A 22,152-nucleotide genomic window follows, 5' to 3' on the forward strand; every position below is an offset into this window, starting at 1 on the left:
GTAGATCACGCATGTCAAGTTTCAAGTTATTAGTTCAACAGATGTCATATTTATAAGCAATAGAATTTTGAGGCTTATAATAGTGAAACCTTTTTTTTTGGCTACACGTATTAATTAATGGGGCACTCCTATGCCCCTTTAATTTAATATTATATCTCTATAAGCCCAGTGCATTTTGGTGAGCTGCCTCTTCCTTGGACACAAAGAAAATTACAGCTGACTTGTCAGGATAGCTGCAATTTGTGGTAATCCATGCTACGGAAACAAATTTTCTTTGTGCCCTCAGAGGCAACTCACTGAAATTCATAATGTTCTTGCACCTTTTTGGAGTTTCTCTCTTTCTTCTGCTGGTGGTTTGGGTGCCACCCTCTTTTTCCTTTGACAAAGAGATGTGAACACACTCCAGGTTATTCCATATAAAAAGATGCAAATTAGTACAGGAATGATAGCATTTGTCCTTGCATAAACATGGAGGCAGCAGTATCCCCTCTCTTGTTTTCATTTATTTATTTATACAGATATTTTTATCCTGCCTCAAATGCTCAATAGCTAACCAAAACATTACTGCAGAAAAGAGAGTGGAAGATAAAAAATTAAAACAACCAGAAGAGGCAAAAATCTTACCAACCTTGATGAGGTGCAGCAAATAAGGGTCTACTAGCAAACCATGTCATCTTTGAAATGCACACTAAAGGATAGTTTAATGGACCTAGGACAGAACCAGTATTCCCTACATCCAGATTAATGAGAGCGACCTTATGAATGCCCTCCCTAAATCTCTGGCCAGGGCTTCACTGTCAGCCAATGAGTCTTTCCCAAAAGCATGATTTGTGCTGTTAAGCCACAGGATGTTTACTTCCTTCCCCACTGTGTGGTTGCTGCTCATAACCCACTGGCTGGCTCTGTCTAGGAAAGGAGACACCCATTTGGAAATGCAAAAGGCAACTCTAAATGAAACTTTTCAATTATTTATAACTCATACACTATTTGGTTCTTTTCTTCAGCAAATTCATCTCCTGCTTTCTCCCTACATTTGTCTTGGATGAGTAATTTTTTTTCTAAGGAAAACTGGATGTACAAGTCTGGATCTGGATCTGAACTAAAGGCAAAGGTCTAAGTTTAATACAAATGCACTGTGATCGAAATACATATAAAACTGAGACAACAGTTCTTATAACTAATGAGGTAAACGAATGCACATTTCATAGCCAAACACAGATGTTTACACAGATCTGGCCTCATTTTGCAATCCCACATGTGTGCCTTAGCATCCTCTGCTGCATTTAAAGGAAATCTGGGCGTTTTTCACACAGCAGGCTTTACCGCGAGTTTACTGCGAGTTAGAATTTGCTCAAAAAACCAATGCAAAAAGTGGATTTTTACACTCCAGACATAAATCTGGCTATACTCTAACGTGCAATGAAAAACCTGAATCGTGTGTGAAGTGCTCCCTGATAGCTTACAGGGACTTTGGGTTAAATCTGGCTGATATGTGAATGCACACCTTCCATTCCGGAGGAGATTTGAGCTAAAAGCCCTGTGTGAAAAATGTCCTGGGGCAGGACAGATAGTCCTCTTAGACCACACAAAGTTTTACATTGCCAGCCCAAATAATTGCTTTGCTTTCTTGGATGCCTGGACTTGCCCTGAACTTGTTTCCAGTAGTAGCCAAATTAATAGATCAAGGTTAACAGAAGCAAAACTTTCTTTCTGCCTTCTTAAATTAAACTGGAATAATAAAATTAAGCAGTGTTTGTCAAGAAGTAGCAGCTGGAGCCAGCTTAAGGTCTTGTCTTATGAACACTCATCAAAACACATTATGAACACTTGCTGATAAAACAAGATTTGTCAATACAAAGTTCAGATTGGCCATTACATTCTATCAATCTAAGTTTTATTCATTTTTGTGAGGCTTAAATTAGCAAAAGGTGTGGATTTCATTTAGGTTGTTCTGCCGAGCCATATTTGGAAGGTGACTGATAAGTGTCACCATTTTCAATCCAGTTCTTCCTAGGCAAATCACTTGCTGATAAAAGTCACTGCCAAAATTTAAAAAAAAAAGAATGCATCAAGGATGAATGTAGGTGATGCTTTTCTCATGTGACAACAGCAATGATAAATTTACTGCTAATTTACTGTAAATTAGCTTGATAACTTACTGCCTTATTCACATAGTATCCATTAGGAGCCAGTGTGGGTAGTGGTTAGAGTGCTGGACTAGGACCGGGAAGACGTGAGTTCAAATCCCCATTCAGCCATGATACTTGCTGGGTGACTCTGGGCCAGTCACTTCTCTCTCAGCCTAACTTACTTCACAGGGCTGTTGTGAGGAGAAACTTAAGTATGCAGTACACCGCTCTTTGCTCTTGGAGGAAGAGCGGGATATAAATGTAAATAATAATAATAAAAAATAAATAATTACTGTCAGGGCATTTGCATTACATGAATGACGATTCCATCTGGGTGTGTGATATGTTCACTGTGAGTGAACATTCACTCATATGAGAGTGGGTTGTCTGTCTAAGACAACTTTCTTAGAGATTGCTGGTTAAGACTCTAAGAAGTGAAACGGTGGCTCAAATTCCTGTTGGAGCACTGAGTTCTAACAGAAGAATAAGCCCCGGTCCCATCAGAAAAGTTTAGTTTAGTAACACTGGAGTCAGTAATATTGGGAGAACAGAACAACTTATGATCTTCTCTTGACTTCTCCCCCATGTTTTTGGATATGCAGGAACCTTGGTCTGTATAGGAAAAAGACAAACGACAGCAATAAGTTCCACTGGAGACGTTACAAAGGTTGTAGTTCCCATCACAATGTAATTTTACCAAGCCTTGCATGCTATGGCAAGACAGAAACAGTGACTCTAGCTTTGCACAATACAGGAGACCCTTAAATATCGTGGGGGTAACATTCCAGGAAAGTACCATGAACATTAACACTGCAATATTCAAAACTTAGCCTAACTAGAAAAATTGGGTTGGGTTCCTGAGAAGTGGCGTGCAGCTGCTCCAAGAGCTTTAAAGTTGAATCTTTCAACCCTATGTGCCAACTGAGAAGTGCTATGTGGGCTGCCCGAGTGCTGCTGGCTAGTTGCCATGCAGGGTTGAAAATGTTTGGAGCAGCCTTTGTGCCACTACTCAGCTGGTGCTGAGTTATTGGGGTAGATTTTGGCAGGGGAAAACCCTGTGAAAGACTGAAACAAGGCTGTTCTCACGATCAGCCAAGACTGGGCTAGGGCAGCTAAGCCTGGGCTTGGCTGCCTGTGAGAACTGCTGGGAGCTCAGAGGCTTCCAGCAATACTTTGGTGGCAAACCTGCCTAGGGAGCCTGCCAGTTAACTGAGGTTAAGGGTGCGAGCATGCCCTTACCCCAGGCTAACTGCTCATGTATCATCACTGGCTGCTCCCAGCCAGCACTGACACAGGAATGAGCTCCCAGTCATCTCTGGGGGGGATCCCCACAATGTACCACACACTTTCATGGTGCATTGTGGGATTTCCGGGGGCAAGTACAAGTGTCTCGACCCCTGCACTTCGTGCCTGTGGCAGCCACGGACTGTCTGGCTGTGTGATTAGCGCATCCAGCAACTCCCGAATTGTCTGGAAGCTTCTGTTGCCTTCCCTCAAGCCCTCTCACTGAATTGTGAAAGAGCGCTACATGATAACAAAATTGGTGTATAAGGAAGATGCCCACGAAAGGACAAAACCACCCTTCCTATCTACATGAAACCACTTGGAGAGATCATCAGGAGATTTGATGAAGGGTGTTATCAATATGCTGATGCTCAAATATATTTATCCGTGTCAGCTTCATCGGGATATGGCATAACTTCCCTAAATGTTTGCCTGGAGGCAGTAATGGGCTGGATGAGGGATAACAAACTGATACTGAATCCAAGCAAGACTGAGTTATTTATTGTGTGTGTGGGTGGGGTCAGAACTCAAGAGATTATTTAGATCTACTTATCCTGGATGGGATTAAACTCCCTCAGAAGGAACAGGTAAGTAGTTTAGAAGTATTTCTGGATCCAAACCTCTCCCTGGTGACTCAGGCTGAGGCAGTGGCCAAGAGTGTGTTTATCAGCTTTGACTGATACACCAGCTATGTCCATTATTGAGATAAATGACCTTGAAATGGATGCATATGCTGGTAATCTTCAGGACTGATTACTGCAATGCATTCTATGTTGGGCTGCCTTTGTATGTAGTCTGGAAACTACAGTTGGTGCAGAATACAGCAGCTAGGTTACTCGTTGGGGCAACCCAAGGAGACCAAATTACTCTTCTAAAAACCTTACTGGCTACTGATATATTTCCAGGCAAAACACAAAGTGTTGGTTATTACCTATAAAGCACTCATTGGCTTGGGCCCATGATATCTAATAAAGCACCTCCTTTGTCACAAACCCTGCCACCTACTGAGATGATCAGGAGGTCTAGTTGCAGTTGCCACTGGCTTGTTTTGTGGTGACTCAGAACCGGGCCTTCTCTATGGCTGCTCTGGGACTTTGGAATGAACTCCCTGTCAGAATAAGAGCTTCATCTCTGGCTTCCTTTACAAAAGCCCTCAAGACACACTTGTTTTTTCAGGCTTTTAGGTAAAATTTTAATATATTATAATAAATTGGTTTTAACTGTAACTGTTTGTTTTGTTGATGGTTTTTAGATTTTTTGTGTTAGCTCCCTAGAGAGGTTTTATTAGGTAGTTTATAAATATAATAGTTAATAAAACCATGAAAAACAAACCTGTGAAATTCAGGGGTCACCTGTATACAAATCAGCTAGAACATCTATATCCACCATCATTCAGGTCTCCTGAATCAATATAATGTCAAATTCAGACAGATAATCTAAGGGACCATCATTCTTCTTCGCAGATCACTCAGCCACATTCCAGGACAGGAGTTTGATATTTGGATGATTTAAGAGTCATTTGGGGTCCTCATCCACCAATGTTCTCTTGTGTATGGGCTCTAGATTAGAGCTGTGTTGTAATAGGAGTGATGTCTGCTTCTTCCCCACAGTTGTTGTGTTCCTTTAGGCTTTCCCCCCCATACCCAGAGGTTTAAGCTAGAACCTCTTTCCATCAGAACTTCACAGTATTCTACGCAAAGGATATCTGTTTCAGTGTCCATGAGGCTTCTGTGAAACTACATTAACTAGTAACCCCCTCCAGCCCCTCCCCATCTTAAATTGTGAACCCTTTGGGACAGGGAACCATTTTCTCATACCTTTTGCTATGTGAGAACTTCTTTAAAAAGTGATATACAAGTGTTCTAAACAACAATCATCATCATCTTACTTTCCACAAAAGTCCTTGTGGGTGGCAGACACAAAGAGAAACAAGTCCGGATGATTGCAGAGCCAGTTCTTCACCATCTCTGGGTGCCTAGGGTCAACTTCCAGAAACATACTCCTGAAAACATTACAAGTGTAAGAGAAATGTTTAGCTCGATCAAAACTTCTGGTGGGACATGTCACATGATCAAATTGATATGTTGAGAATAGGAAATCAGTGGAACCGTACAGAGTTAAGCACATACCAAAGTGATTGGTGTACTGTAACTGTTCAAACATGTTTAATTTCCGACACTATTGCTTTTACTACTCACTTTTGGCAGCTTTGTGGCCACTTGTTAAGAATGGATTAGACCACTGTTTCTCAAACACCGGTCCATGGAGCGGTGCCGGCCCATGAGGAGTTGAGTGCTGGTCCGTGCTGGTCCATGAGGAATTAATCCCCCCATAAAACAATTTCAAGCTGGTGGGGGCCACTGCTGCTGGGAGCTCTCCAGAGCTCATTTCTAGGCAGGCAGCCCTCGCTGCTGGGATAACGTTCATTTTGAGGAAGCTAAATGAGTGTTATCCCAGCAGCAAGGGCTGCCTGCCTAGAAATGAGCTCTGGAGAGCTCCCAGCGGCAGAGACCCCCGGCTTGAAATTGTTTTTGAGGGTGCTTGGGGGTGGGGCTGAGGGGGGGCGACCCCTTTACTAATTGCTGGTCCAGGAAACTGCATACAAAGACTGTACCGGTCCATGACTCCAAAAACGTTGAGAAACATTGGATTAGACTAAGAGCTGGATGAATGCATCATTCTCCACAGATTAATTTGGTCATGAGAATTGGGCCTCTCAAGCGAACAAGCAGTGGTTCATACAATCTAACAGAAAAACATGCTGCTGATGCAGTCTGTGAAATCCATTGGAATGAAGTTACCACTTTCATTGGAACGTTACCTCTTTAAATTTTATTATATATATATACTAGTTGAAGGCCCATCAAAAATGACAGGTACATAGGAACATAGGAAACTGCCATATACTGAGTCAGACCATTGGTCTATCTAGGTCAGTATTGTCTTCACAGACTGGCAGCGGCTTCTCCAAGGTTGCAGGCAGGAATCTTTCTTGGCCCTATCTTGGGCAAGCCAGAGAGGGAACTTGAAACCTTTTGCTCTTCCCAGAGCGGCTTCATCCTGAGGAGAATATCTTGCAGTGCTCACACATCAAGTCTCCCATTCAGATGCAACCAGGGCAGACCCTGCTTAGCTAAGGGGACAAGTCATGCTTGCTACCACAAGACCAGCTCTCCTCTCAGCTGCTTGTTTTAAATGTCACCTTTCTCCCTCTCCCCTTCCACATATCTTCTCTCCCCTCTTTCTCTCTTTCACTTTATTTCTTTGTGCTTGGAGAACTCCTCCTCCTCCTCTGTGCTCGCTTTTCTGGTTCTCCATCTATCCATTTGTCTTTCTTTCCTTCCATCCTATCTTTTGCAGCACTTCTTCATTCCCAACATTCACTTTGGCTATTAGTGGCAGTTTATGGTTTGCGTGTGTGACTTTATTTTCCATTATGGGCAGCTGTATTTCTAACTGTGGTTTGGAGTGTTAATGATGGAGATTCTTATCCAGCCAGTAGATGTTGCTGGTCAACATAAGGATTGTGAAAAAGAAAGGTGGAGATTATGTGAAACACAGATAAATAGAGCATTACTGCCTGCTTGCCTTTCCAGAGGACCAGTCCTCCACTGAAAACACTGGCACTTATTTTTAAGTGTAATTAAAAGATATTAAGCTTCTGGGGTGGCTTTTTTCTGTAAGGGGATGGAGTGTATGTCAGTTGTTTTCTAAACGCATAAATGTCACAGCAGGTGAAGGGAAGTATGGATTTTAGTGCACGAGTGACCAACATGACTTACACTTAGAAATTATATGTGTTTAAATGAACTCTTACACTTTATGTTGCAGAATTCAAGCTAGAACTCAAACACATTTGAATTTTTTAAAGCACTTGAAAAGGAAAGGGGGCCCGAGTCATGATTTTTCTAAATTGTGATCTGCACAATACTTGCTTGCCAGTAACAATTACAGTAACCAGTCAAGATGGCAATAGAAGCAGCACATTTATAGATCTAAATTCTAACCTGAGAATCAATCCACAGATGCATACAGGCATATGTTAAAGTCCCCCATGCAATTGCATCACCTCTTGCATGCTTACAGATAATACTTCTTTGAAAGACATTAATGTCAAAATTGCCCAATATTGGGAAAAATATTCCCAAAAATAATATCGCCGCAAATATTGGCCAAAGAGAACACATCACAGAGGAGGCTAGGCCAGAAGCCTTTTTTCTGACATGCAGGTTTTCTAAGTGACTTGATGAGGAGCCAGCGTGGTGTAGTGGCTAGAGTGCTGGACTAGGACCGGGGAGACCCGAGTTCAAATCCCCATTCAGCCATGTTACTTGCTGGGTGACTCTGGGCCAGTCACCTCTCTCTCAGCCTAACCTACCTTCACAGGGTTGTTGTGAGGAGAAACCTAAGTATGCAGTACACCGCTCTGGGCAGCTTGGAGGAAGAGCGGGATATAAAATGTAAAAATAAATAAATAAATAAATGTGGGGAAGCTTTCGAACATCCATGTGCATTCTGAGCTAGTATAGTACTGCAAATATTGTACCGAACATTTGAAGCTCCTCTAAGGGTGGAACCATATATTATGAAACAGATGGGGTTTCCAAACTCTTTTTGGCTTCATCATGTGAATGTAGTGGTTGGGAGGGGGTATTTGTAAGCAGGTAGTGTTTAAACCTTCTCCACCCTGCAATTACTTCTCTTTCCACTCTCCATTAGTTTTTCATTCATTTATTTCTCAGCTGGGCTTTAAGATAGGAAGTAAAGCCAACTGGGAGATGGGTTGGGTACAGCTGTGGTAAGGGATTTGCCTGTTTTTCTTCTGCCAGTTGAAATGGTTTGGAAACTCATGTTATAATATGTAACTAGCTGAACCCGCACAGAGCATCTGTGCAGCAGTACACTCCCCCCACCTTCTGCCCACCTCCCCCGTCCCTTCTGCCCCAGTCTCCTCTTCCCACCGCCACCTTCTGCCCCAGTCTCCTCTCCCCACTGCTGCTGTCTGCCCCAGTCTCCTCTCCCTGCCGCCGTCATCTGCCCCAGTCTCCTCTCCCTGCTGCTGCCGTCTGCCCTAGTCTCCTCTCCCCGCTGCCGCCTTCTGCCCCAGTCTCCTCTCCCCCCACCCCCTTCTGCCAGGCACCCCATTTCTCACCGCTACAAAGCAGGCAAACTTCACGGCGGAGCCACTTGCCTTTTTGTGGTCCCTCTGTCTTTGTTTTGTGGTCCCTCATGTCATCGCTACCAGCCCCAGTCGTCCCCTCACAGCTGCCCCCAACTGTCAAATTTCCTCCTGCTCCTTGAGACCGGTTGTCCATTGTCTCTGTGCCCTTGGGCAAGCTCCTTGGGTCCGTTTACCTCACAGGGGTCCAGTTTCCTCCTTTCCACTGTAGTTTTCCTCCTTCCTACTTTACCCCAACTCTGCTGATGCCATGATAACCGCTCTCTCCCGCCTGCCTCCCTCACTGCCATTCTCCATCCAGACACATCCCCACATCCCCACGCAGTTCCCAATGCAGTCGGCCGTAAGAGAATTCTATATGTGTGATTTTGCCTTAGACACAATCACTTCTCAATTTCAGTGAGGGAGATCTATACAGAAAAAAACCTCTCCAACCTAAGTTACTAAATCACTGCTGTTGCAGTGAAAGTGTGGAGTTAATATGGTGTCTCTAGGCCATGCACTGTTGGCTTGAAAAGTCCTAAGGTTTAGTTTAGACTCAGTTTATTAGGCCTTGTTTATTAGGGTTGAAGACATGCACCCAAGAGGGGCTGTTCCAGTAAAGTTCCATCTTACTTAGTTGTACCTAGATGTACATATTAGTATTCCAATTGTGGAATTATCCTTTCTAAGGAAGTATAGTAGACAGTGTTGGACTTGGACCAGGAGGCTTTACAGACAGGGCTTCTACCCCAAATCTCCTTCAGAAGAAAGTGTGTGCACACCACTTCCAGACAAACATTCACACACCAGCCAAACATACCCCAATGTCCCTTTGAGATCCTTGGACCAACTCCACACACAAATTGGGCTTTGTCTTATGAATTCTAGCTTATCTTGATGTATTTCCGGGTTTTTAAAATGCTGGTTTAAAGCTACTTTTTCTGAGAAAGCCAGAGCAAATAGGGAGAGGCACTGATGTAGAATTATTAGCATGATAAGGATACTCTCTTTAGAAATGCAGATATAGCTCTTTAGTAATATCTCTCCCCACCTCACCCCCATTGGCTAGAAGGAAAACACAGAGGCATGCCATGTGAACTTGCAAAAACAAAAATTGAGGGTGGGGCTGCTTCCATCAATGCCGCGAGTGTAATTTGAAGTAGCTTCGCTCAACATTTACCCCACAGCATGAAGCCATGTGTAAATAACTCCCAGGAAGATTCAAGTTCAAATCCCCAGTGAACTTCATGCTGAGCAGATAGTCTTAGGAAAGCCACTACTTCACAAAATTGTTATGAAGATAAAATGAGATAACCCCAATGTACAGTATCTGGATCTCCTTGGAAGAAAGGTGGCATGCAAAAGCAAAAAATAATAAGCAATTAATCTGCAGGCAATTATGATTCAATTTTATTATGAATGTTTTTGATGTTATTTAGGAAATGAAATGCAGGACTAAGTAATTACAATTCAGATGAGGAGCCTATAAATTAAAGACCATCAAACTGCCCACTTAGTCTTGTACAAGTAGCTTAGAGGATAGATAACATCAACACCTGGTAGGGTTGACAGATCCAGATGGTGAAAAAAGTCAATATCCATCACCAAAAAAAGTGGAAAGAGGACACATTATGAAAAAAGTCTCCACTTTGCATATGTTTATTGGTATTATGTAGGCATATTTTGTAGTGGTGTGCCCGAACCGGTCCGGCGGCCATTCCAAAGAATGGCCGAACTGCCGGACCGGTCCGGCTCTGCCTGGTTCGGGTCCGGGTGGGGGGTATGCCTTTAAGGGCGGGAGGGCTTGCTTAGCCCTCCCGCCTCCTTGCCCCTGCCAGCGCCCGGGCCTCCGGAGAACCGGGCCTCCGGCGAACGGCGTGCTTTGCGGCGCGCGCATGTGCGCACGCGCAAAACACCATTCTGCCGGAGGCCTTCCAAACGAGAGGAGCTCTATGCCGGAGCTCCTCTCGTTTACTATCCGGTGAGCGGGTGAGCAGCGGGCGGGAGGGCGGGCGGGCAGCTAGCTGGGAGGGAGGGAGGGCTGGCATGGGGAGTTCTTTCGCCGCGGCGGCGGCGGCGGGGGGGGGGGCGGCTGGTTTCCAGCGCCCCTATACTAGAAAATACGGGCGCTGGCGGGGGCAAGGAGGCGGGAGGGCTAAGCAAGCCCTCCCCGCCCTAAAAACAAGGCCCCCCTTCGGTGCCGGTCCAGACTTCTCCGGACCGTGCACATCACTAATATTTTGATAACAGTTGGTTAAAATGAGAATAAGTACAGCTCACCACTGTGAAGCTGATGACCAGCTGAGCTGTATGTGTGCTCAGTCTGCTGTCTAAGTGCAGAGTTCTCAATGCCCCTGCCTCTTAACCATAAATTCATCTGGTGAGGTTTATTACACATACAGTCTTTTGTCCTCCTCCCCCACGGCTCACCCAGCTTGCTCTCCCCAGCCAGGCCAGCAACTTCACCTCTTGGTTTGAAGCAAGGCAGCCAGCTAGCTGAGCCAGTCTCTTTGCATGCTGGCGCAGTGGTGTGTGAATGGGTTCCCACTTGCTTGCTGTTCTCTATGACTACAAACATTTATATATGGCTTTTCAACAGAAGTTTCACAGTGGTTTTCAAAGAAAAATAAACAATAAGAGCTTCCCAGTCCCCAAAGGCACACCAGCCACTGAAGGAATGCTGTGCTGGATTGGATAGGGCCAGTTGCTCTCTACATGGTAAGCAGAAGAGATTCACCACCTCATTCTTTTCAAGGAATGGACACAGCTGTCGAATCAGCCAAAGCTGATGGAAGCCATAGCCTCCACCTGAGATACCACGGTGAGGCTGCCTGGATCCAAGAGCACTCCCAAGCTGCGTACCTGTTCTTTCTAGGGAAGTGTAACCCCATCCAGCACAGGGAGATCTAACTCATCCCTCAAATTCTGATCCCCTACGAGTACCTCCGTCTTGCTTGGATTCAGCTTCAGTTTGTTGTCCCTCATCCAGCCCATTACAGCTTGTAGGGCAGGCATTTAGGAAATGAGTGCCATTTCCTGATGACGACGACAAGGAGAAACGGATTTGGGTGTTATCAGCATACTGATAACACCTTGCACCAAATCTCCTGATTACCTCACCCAGCATTTTCATGTAGATATTAAAAAGCACTGGTAACAGAATGGAGTCCTGTGGGACTCCATATAATAGCTCCCGTTTCGAAGAGCAACCGTTGCCAAGCTCCACCATACCCGAGAGATAGGAACCGTTGCCAAGCTCCACCATACCCGAGAGATAGGAGTGGAACCACTGCAAAGCAGTGCTTCCTATCCCCAACTCTCCCAGGCGATCCAGAAGGAACCATGGTAGGGATGTGTCCAGAACCGCTCCTCCATGTTTTGGAGGCAGCGGGAGTGCTCCCTTAAGGGCAGGGGAGGGCGCACTTATCACTCCAGCCGCATTTTCCCCACCGGTGCTCCATTGTATCAAAACCCCTCAGGGTGACAGCGTACCTCCCTGCCGCCCCATTGCCGTCCTCGGTCGGAAGTATCGGAGGCACATGTGCCTGTCACATGCACACGTGTGCATGGCAGACAGGCGCACACACAATGGGTGCACGCCCGCCCAGTACTTCCGGCCAAGGATGGCAACGGGGCGGCCATCAATGATGAGCGGAGGGCCCTGGCAGGTTCGTATGCGTGAATGTGGTCCACATTTGCCCATACATAAAAAAACTCAGGCTACCTGGGGAGGCAACACGGGGATTGGCCCTACTCATGGTGCTTCATACGAGCAGACCTACCCAGGTAGCGCTGCCTAAGCCTGGTAGGGATGCTCATGTGAACAGCATCAATATATTCTAAACATTTTCACCTCAAGCCATCTCTATTCCCATGGGCAAAGCACACCACATGTGTACATGACAAACTATGGTGCTATAGGAGGTTGCTAGAAGACATGCTGTGGGGTAAGGAGTTTTTCATCTGGCTTCTGGACGGGGGAAGGGATGGTTGAGGCAGATGATGTCACTCAGAGATAGTTGCTCTCTGAAACGAGAACTATTGTATGGTGTCCCTCAGGGCTCCATCCTATCTCCAGTGCTTTTTAACATCTACATGAAACCGCTGGGTGAGATCATCAGCAGATTTGGAGTAGCGTGTTATCAATATGCCGATGACACCCAACTCTATTTCTCCATGACATCAACATCAGGAAATGGCATAACCTCCCTAAATGCCTGCCTACAGGCAGTAATCGACTGGATGAGGAATAATAAATTGAAACAGAATCCAAGCAAGATTGAGGTACTCATGGTAAGTAAGGCATCATACTTCAAGGCACAACAGATCTTCCTGTTCTGTATTCTGTTCCCAAAGGAACAGGTAGGTAGCTTGGGAGTGCTTCTGGATGTAGGCCTCCCTCTGGTTTCTCTGGTTGAGGCTATGGCCAGGAGTGCTTTCTATCAACTTCGGTTGATATGACAGCTGCGTCCATTCCGTGAAGACAGTGATCTCAAACTGTGGTACGCTCTCTGGTAACCTCTAGGCTTGACTAGTACAATGCACTCTACATGGGTCTGCCTTTGTATGTAGTTCGGAAACTTCGGTTGGTTCAAAATGCAGCGGCTAGGTTAGTGTATCAGAGAGATCATATTATGCCTGTTTTAAAGCAATTGCATTGGCTACCAATAGGTTCCCGGGCAAAATACGAAGTGCTGGTGGTTACCTTTAAAGCCCTAAATGGTTTAGGACTGGGTTACCAAGGAGAGCGCCTTCTTCTGCATGATCCCCACCACACATTGAGATCATTGAGAGAGGTCCATCTCCATATGCTGCCAGCTCATCTAGGGGTGACTCAGGAGCGGGCCTTCTCTGCAGTCACTCCTAGGCTGTGGAATGCACTCCCTACAGACATTCGTGGTTTAACATCTTTGCCAGCCTTCAAAAGAGCCCTTAAGACACATTTTTTCAGCCAGGCTTTTAGTACTCTTTGAATGTTCTAAACCTTTAAATTGCTGTTTTTAACAGTTTGTTTTATTTTTCTTGTGTTTGTTTTTATAAACCACCTAGAGCCTTTGGAGTCAGGCTGTATATAAATAAAATAAATAAAACACCCATGAGGCAATAGGGCCACAAGCAAAATACTTACATGCAAAAATTTCCTGGGCCTTTAACTGAAGCAAGCAACTGACAGTACTAAAGCAGCAGCCAAATTTTGAACAGCAGAGATATTTTTGTGTAGGCATCTGCTGTTTGGGACCAGGAAAGCAAAGCTGAAAATAGAAGTGATAAGAACTGCCCAGGTTGAATCAGACTAGCACTCTGGACTGGTTCATACGATCGTCGGCCTCATCACATGACCAGGAAGGGATTGTGCAGAGAGTGTGCCCACCGTGATGTCACTGCAAGACATCTCGACGTGCCATCAGGACATTCTTTAATCATATGAGAAGGATGTTCATCTGAATTGCCCCTCTATAGAGAGTTTTGGAGCATATATAGAGGAGCAATTCAGATGAACATTAAAGGATGTCCTGACAGTGCTTTGGGAGAGTGACATCAGCGTAGGCGTACTCTGGGTGTGACACTCATCTGGTTGCGTATGCTGGCAGACAGTTGTCTAAACGAGCCCTCTGCCTCCAACAGTGGCCAGGCAGTTGTTGAAGCTCACAAGCAAAGCAAGATGGAGGTGGGCATTCCCATGGTGTTTGCCCTTGGCAGCTGGTCATCAGAAGTATACTGCCTCAGAATGTGGAGGCTGGATTCAGCTGCCATGATCAAAAGCTGTGGGCACACTTATTCTCACCTCTCAGTTCTGTGTTCTTCTTTGCAAGGCCTAGGAGTCAGTAGCAGCTCCCATCAACCTTAAGTGCGGCTTCCTGTAATTAAATTTCCTGTGTTGAGTGTGTAAAGTAGTACTTTCTTTTGTCAGTCATAAGAACATAACTACAGCCCAGCTGGATCAGGCCCAAGGCCTATCTAGTCCAGCATCCTGTTACACACAGTGGCCCACCAAATGCCTTTGGAAAGCCCACAAGCAAGAGGTGCAGGCATGCCCTTTCTCCTACTGTTGCTTGTCTGGAACTGAAACTACTGCCAATCTATTTCACTTAATGACCTCAAGTGCTAGTACTATGCTTGCATATTTACCCATCATCACAATTCCCCTCTCATCTTCCAGATCAATTATTTCAGGCTGGACATAAGACAGAGAAAATTATCTATCTATCTACCTAAATTTGTAGACTGCTCCAAACTTCTGTCTCTGGGTGGTTTGCAACAACATAAAACAAAGTAAGACCAAAAAAAGGAAAACCTTAGAATTTAAAACCACAGTCATGTTAAAAAGCTTGGGTGAACAGATAAGTCTTTAGGGACTTTTAAAAAATTGTCAGAGATGCAGAGGGTCTTATTTCCACAAGGAGTGCATTCCATAGTCTCAGGGCGGCAACAGAGAAGGCAGACAAGCCACCTGTACTTCATTTGTAGGGAGCACTGGCTCCCAGTCCATTTCCAGGCCCAATTCAAAGTGCTGGTTTTAACCTTTAAAGCCCTAAATGGCTTGGGACCAGGTTATCTGAGAAGTGCCTTGCCCCATATGTCCCTACCCAAACCTTAGGAACTTCTTCAGAGGCCCTCCTCCGGGTGCCTCTTCCAAACAAGGTGAGGCAGGGTGCTACCAGGGAGACGGCCTTTTTGGTGGTTGCAACCCATTTATGGAATAGCCTCTCCAATGAGGTTTGCCTGGCTTCATCACTTTGTTCTTTTAGATGCCAGGTAAATACCTTTACGTTCGCCTAAGCCTTTTAAATTTTGCTTTTCAGATTTGATCTGATTTCTAACTAATTTTAAAATGAGTTTTTAAGCTGCTTTGTATTGTATTTTGTGTATTCTTTTCACCTTTATTTGTCAGTTCTGATTTAATGTGTTGTGTGTTTTATTGCATGTTTTAATCTCTGTTGTGAGCCGTCCAGAGAACAATTTGTTATGGGGCAGATAACAAAGTTGTTTATTATCATCATCATCATCATCAGTTTTGGAGTACACTATACTTTCTGTCCATAGCTTACCATAACTAATTATTTTCTTGCATCAAACTAGGAATCTAAGAATGCAAGTTCTCGACCACTGATAGCCATCTTAATGACAGTGTACTCAAACCCATCCCTAAAAATTCTCAACTTGTTCACACTTATGGTAGTTTTGCAGGCTGTAGAATAAAGTGACGGAGAAAGAGCCAAACCCTGGTAATAAGTGCTTCTCAAAATTCCAGAGCTTTCCCACACAGAACACTCCCTTTGAATCAACCAGTCAGTCACACTCACATCTGGGTGTGGATCTCATTTGTGACCTAAAAAAAAAAAGGGTCCCCCCCACCCCAGGCCTCCTCCACCTCCAAGGGGGAAAAACATGTACACCAAAAAAACCTTTTGGATCTTAGATCCTGGGAAATGGTGGTTATGTCTCCAGGTTAAAAACAGAGAGTGCTAGTTTAACCCTGAAGCATAAGGTTACAGGATTCCAGCTCCCACTTTCTAAGAGAAATTTTAAATTGCTTTTTCTTAGGCTGTTATATCATCAGCACTTTTTGAAAACCCACAAGAATGTCGCAATATACTTGTTACCAGTTTTCACTCTCTTACATTCTGGAAAAAACATTGCAAAATATTTTTATTTTCAGACAATCTACTGGAAAATGTTCAACCATCTTCCACATTTTTATTCTTCCAAACTTAAAAGCATAAAAGGGGCTTATGTTCTAAAAGGCTTGTAACTTTCTTTGTTCTCTTTTTGACTGGTACATTCTTGCAGTCTGCTGGTCAAGAAATACTGTGAGCCAAGGATGGCCCTCAAGCTGCTTGAGGACAATGGCCCCACTGCACCTTGACCGGGGGTGGGGTGGGGTGGGGAAACGGGACTCTGAGCATCTCCTCCTTTAATGTTAAGAGTGCCAACTGGGAGGAAAGTTTCAGAGCAGAGCTGACTTCGACCAGGCCAATGAAACTCTCAGATTTTCCTCTCAGCACTGGAACAAAGAGAGGCTATTACCACAGAGGCTCCTGAAACAACATCTCCATTCAGTGCTAGGAAGGCCAAGGGGCAGTATGACTCTCAGGCACATTGTACTGAACAGTGGAGCTCAAACTCAACTGGTACTTTATTGATGAGGTGCTACCCAGTTTCAGTGGAAATGTCAACAGAGCAGTAGGTGCAATGACCTCATCTGTGCTCTAATCCAATCAAGCTAATCTTATAACCTGTAGACTACTGTCTCCTCTATCATATTCTGTGCTGCAGAAGCAAGAATGACATGTCCTCTCCGAAGCCTCCTGTAGATGCCTGGATAATAAATAGGAGCTTCAAGCTTTCATAACATCCGAGTTTGCTTTTTGATCTCATAGGCTAGATGTAGAGGAAAGATAGTTGCTGATGTCTCCTGCTCCTACCTGACTGTGTGGGCTTGCTTGACCTATTTACCCAACACCCAATATTGAGTATATGAAGTAGTACTTTATTTTGGCAGTCTTGAAACAACAGCCAATCAATAGGAACCCCACTCACTTTTTTTAACTCACAAGGTAGAGGGAATTTTGCAGCTTTGGTGTCTTACAGGTTCACAGTACCTATGAACTAGTACAGTATTTATTATTGTTGTTTGTAAGGATATTCAGTTTTTGTTAGTCACTTTTAACAGCAGAAGTTGCCATATCTTTGTAAAAGGTCCAGACCTGTGAAACTGTGTCATGGAGTCCCAAATAGGATTTCCTTTTTACTTCCTGCTGATGTGTTTCCCATTAATAAAAAATGTCCAAAATGGATTAATGAATGGGCCTGCTGTTGGGAATTATTCAGAACTAGCTGGGTTAGATGCAGAACATCTGTGCCTCTGGCTGGCCCACCCACCGCCGTTGCCTGTTTCTCCCCTCACCCACCGCGCTGCGGCACACCCGGCTTTCTGGCCAGCCGGCTTCTTCTCCTCCCACTCCCCCACCGCGCTTTCTGGCTGGTGGGCCAGCTGGAAAGCCGGCCCGCCACCTCCTCCCGCCCACCCGCTCCAGGCAGCGGCCACCTCCTTCCAGTGGCCGGCCCAGCCCACCGCTGCCTCCTCCTCTTCCTCCTCACTGCTGGCCCATCCTGCCGCCACCTGCTCCCCGCTATTTTCTTCCCCGTTGCTATCCAGGCAGCTGCTCACAAATTCTCACGAGAGCTGCCACGTATGGGATTAGCGACAGGTATTTTTAAGAGAATTAAATATATAAATAGATATTTCATCTGTATTGATGGACTTTTGAGCAACTTCTTATCCATGCTGGACTGCTGATTTTGTTATTTCTAGTAATGTGCTCTATGTATATTGGGTATTTGTATTTTCAGCATTTATTGCGGCCTTTTGTCACTTGTTAATTGTTTTATAGATCATCATTTTTGCTTTCCCCCCCAATTTTATTATAATACAATGTGAATGTTTTTGCTATTACTGCTGTTTGTATTGTCTTTGCTCCCTAGCAACTAATTATATTAGAGGTGGCTTCCGTGTGCCTCCAATTTTGTCCTGCTCCTTCCTCTTCTTCCTAGCTAAGCCTTCCTTATCTTGCTGTCATTGCTGCTCTTGGTTCATGCCTGTGTGTATGTCAGGTGTCTGTCACCACTGGAGGCTGTTTCTTGATCGATTCCTTGGAAGTGCAGTTAGCAGGCCACTAAGGAAAGACTCTGCTCACTGCCAATCCCTAATTCCTTTCCAACTTCTGAAACGAAATGTGACTGAAGACCTGCCCAGAGCTCCCAGCCTCCATTGTGTTAGGAGACCATGAGAAGGAAAACGGGCTTCTAATTTTGTTGCATTCATGATATATAAAGACTGACATTTGTAGGTGTTTTGGGAATGGTTTTAGAACATAAGAACAGCCCTGCTGGATCAGGCACAAGGCCCATCTAGTCCAGCATCCTGTTTCACACAGTGGCCCACCAGATGCCTCTGGGGAGCCCACAGGCAAGAGGTATGTGCATGCCCTCTCTCCTGCTGTTGCTCCCCTGTAACCGGTATTGAGAGGCATCGTGCCTCTGAGGCTGTAGATGGCACAAAGCCACCAGACTAGATAGTTTTCCTCAAGTCTGATGAAACTTACTGAAATCTCATAGTAGCATGGGGGGGCAATGGGCTGTTACTTGCTAAAGATAGCCAATTTCTTTTGTCTGAATACATTTTATATTAGATCTCTAGTTGTAACTAAAGAAAACTTTCACAAATTGTTTTCACATCTACTGTGATCTCCCTCCTCCCAATCTAGCTTTATGAAGATCCTCAGTTGCTAAGCTAGGCTAATTGATGGGTATATCCTTTACATTAGAAAGCTGAGGTTTCTCAGTCACAACAGAACAAGACTCTTGGAGAGCTGCTGCCCATTTCCCTGTTGTTTAGGTGCTCAAGACTCCAGTATTACTTCTGTGCCTCTCATCTTGCCTTTACGTTCCCCACAAGAATTGTCTCACATCATTGGAACACAGTATTTCAGGATAACTTTCCAAAAAGTACCTAACATAATTCCTTATTTCCAAACCATTCACTTTCATCCACTTTTTAATGCTCCTTTTGTAATTCTATCTTTTCTTCCATTTTATTTTTCAATCCCACCAGATGATCTCCCTTTAACATTTCAGAGATCAAGTTATTTAGTGACCTTCAGAAGCTCCAAGCAAATTGGTAAACATTTTAAATGTCAAATCTGTTGGACTTCAGGGAAGAGGGCTGATCGTGTGGTAGCAAGCATAAATTGTCCCCCTTTCTAAGCAAGGTCCACACTGGTTTGCATTTGAATGGGAGACTACATGTGAGCACTGAAAGATATTCTTGTTTTTGTTGTAAACCGCCCAGAGACATAAGTTTTGGGCAGTATAAAAATATGTTAAATAAAACAAACAAATATACATTCTCCTTAGGGGATGGGGCCACTCTGGGAAGAGCACCTGCATGCTTGAATGCAGAAGGTTCTAAGTTCCCTCTCTTTAATCTCCAGGATAGGGTTGAGAGAGACTCCTGCCTGCAACCCTGGAGAAGCCTCTGCCAGTCTGTGTAGACAATACTGTACTAGATGGACCTATGGTCTGACTCAGTATAAGACAGCTTCCTATGTTACAGATGGACAATTGGTTGTGTTTGCAACCAATTTCTGTTTATGTACCTTGAACATAATACTTCTGAAAATAAAAACACTTCTTACTGCTTTTACAGTGAGATGTGTGTATGTGGTGTGTGATAAAACAGAAATTCCCAACCTTGGGCCCTCAGTTGTTGGACTTTGGGCTGGGGTTGATGGGGGTTCATCTGAGGACCTAAGATTGGGAACTCCTGTGAAAGACGACTAAATACCCTAAGAGACTTGCCAACAAGCACAATTCAACCCCAGTTCCTCCCACTATCCAGAAGGGAGGGCAGAAGGATAAGGCAGTGGGCAAGGAAGTGCTTCCCCCCAGAGAATCTTCTCTTCATAGTGTGCCTCTGCATTGGTCTCTTTTCCCTTTCTCTGTAGGGGAGGAAGACCGGAAGAAAGAAATAAGATTAGGGGACCTCATTCCTAGTTCCTGAACCCTACAAAGGAGACCATTGAAGGAGTATGGAAAAAGCTATTATTAGAACCAGGTCATCATCAACCTTGATTATTGTCGTAGACTAGTATAAAGTAAAAGGAATGATTACAGATTACATTTTAAAACCAAAGTGACAGTAGATATTAAAAGCCTGATACATACTGCAAGCATAAATAAAAAATAAAAGTAACATTTCTATGACCGAGCAAAAAAGACAATGGGTAAAGGCATAACAGAGAGAGTTAAAAAGTTACATGAGTATAAAATCATAAAGGCATCATTAAAAAAGTATAAAAGAGTAGCAAGAATGCAATAAAATGATATATAATATGGGTGAGTGCAAGTGATTGCAGATAAAAGTGATTGCATATAAAATGGTTCATATTGATACTAAAAAGACTATTATTAGAACTTACCCATAATCTTTGAGGATGCAAGAAGCCAGATTCAGAATCTCTTTGATCACACTCATGCCATCATTTCCTCCATCCAGGGCATCAAGATCCTCATAGCTAGGGACCAAAGATAAGATAAAAAAAACCAAACCAAAACTACTATTCAACTTTACAGCCCGGCAGTATGGGCAATATGGGGAATGGCAAGTTCAGGTATGAAATTTTCATTGAAGGCACTTTCAGTGTATCGTTTTTTGAGATTATGCTCATCATTTATCCTGTCACGATTACTCAGTGTTGATTTGCAACAAACACATTTGTTCCATGAGATAAATGGTGACTGTCACCACATTTCAGTCCTGTCTCCGTTTGGAACACAGGAAACAGTATTATCTTACATTGAGTATTAAGAACTAAACAATACATAATGGAGGCAGATCTGTGTTAAACACTGATCTGCTTTAGTCATGTAGAAATGGGTGGAGTGTGTGTGTGTGTGTTGTCTGATTTTAAAAGCAAAAGTGTTGCACATGTGATAAGTGCATAACCTTTGAGCCCTTCTCTCTAATCATTTTTCTCCAAGCTTAGCATGCCTCCAGTATCAGAGCTCTATTGAAAAGGACTTGGGTGAGGCAGGGAGGGGTACTAAGTGTAGGTGGGACCTGTCTACTTTATTACTTGTACAGTGCTTAGAAGAACGTAAAGCCCTCAAACTGGTTTGCTGGTTCGAGCTGGGTTCGATTAAGGCAGTGACTTGTCAGAACCAAGCCACCCGGTGTGGGAGTCTGTCCAGAAAGGGAAGAAGCAGAGAAGTTGTTGAGTCTTCAGAGCTGGAAGCAGAGCAGGGCATGGCAAGAGACAGCGTTCCAGTCAGAAACCAGTCTGGGTTGCAGGGGCTAACACACGGCTAGGAATCTCTCTGGCTCAGCTTAGGGGCTGGTAAATGCTCCACGAAAGACGTTTGTTGTCTTCCATCACCTGACTGTAGGCTGCAGATGTGATTTATAGTCTGAGTTGATAACTCTCAGCTGGTAGGGAAACAGGGCTTATGTATCCGCCCAGGGATACAGGGCAGCTCTCTTCTGAAAGAGCCGCCTACTTCTCTTGACCGTTTCCAGCTGTTGGTGCCATCTTGTGACTCTCCTCTGTTGCGGAGTCATCAGGGGTTGCCTGTTTAACTCATCACCTGATTCCTCAGTCCCTGACTCTGCTGCCTCAGACTGCTGTTTGTTCTGGAACAGCAGCCGGACCTGCTTCGGCTATTCTTGGGAACTGACAGCCGGGCTCTGCCCCCCAGGTACCCCTGTGTCGGCTGGAGGGCTGTCAGTATCCCCTTCCTCCTCACTATCTGAGACCAGGGGCATGACATGACTGAGGGATGAGGGTGAGAGGTGTGAGGGCAGCGCAAGAGCTTTAAAAGTAAAGAAGATGGTCCCTTTCAACCAGCTGTACCAAAGTTTAGCAGTGGCTCTCCCGCCAGCAGCCTCCGCGTGACAGCAATGGCATGGTTCTGGCACTAACCTGGCCTCTGCGAGAGTGAGTGAGAGCAGCCCTGGGCGGGGGCAGTGAGAGATCTTTAAAAGTAAAGGAGATGGTCCCTTCTTACTGGCTGCACCAA

The 22,152-nt window shown here is 44.6% G+C and overlaps 1 protein-coding gene across 4 annotated transcripts in view; it reads right to left on the reverse strand.

Moving 5' to 3' along the window:
* Positions 1–483: 483 nt before the first annotated feature.
* Positions 484–22,152, reverse strand: part of HEMK1 (HemK methyltransferase family member 1) — a 68,599-nt gene continuing 46,930 nt past the window's right edge. For 3 of the 4 annotated variants that reach the window (XM_053299905.1, XM_053299906.1, XM_053299908.1), the window contains 3 exons: positions 20,556–20,651; positions 5,302–5,415; positions 484–2,741 (listed from right to left, as the gene is read on the reverse strand). In XM_053299905.1, the coding sequence (XP_053155880.1) occupies positions 2,687–2,741; positions 5,302–5,415; positions 20,556–20,651 (265 nt within the window). In that variant the 3' untranslated portion in view covers positions 484–2,686. Of the gene's footprint in view, positions 2,742–5,301; positions 5,416–14,359; positions 14,433–20,555; positions 20,652–22,152 lie in introns of all 4 variants that reach the window. The other variant, XR_008316995.1, reaches the window with a different exon arrangement.

Source organism: Hemicordylus capensis, chromosome 2 (genome assembly GCF_027244095.1).
Source record: "Hemicordylus capensis ecotype Gifberg chromosome 2, rHemCap1.1.pri, whole genome shotgun sequence".
In the NCBI taxonomy this organism is placed as follows: domain Eukaryota; kingdom Metazoa; phylum Chordata; class Lepidosauria; order Squamata; family Cordylidae; genus Hemicordylus; species Hemicordylus capensis.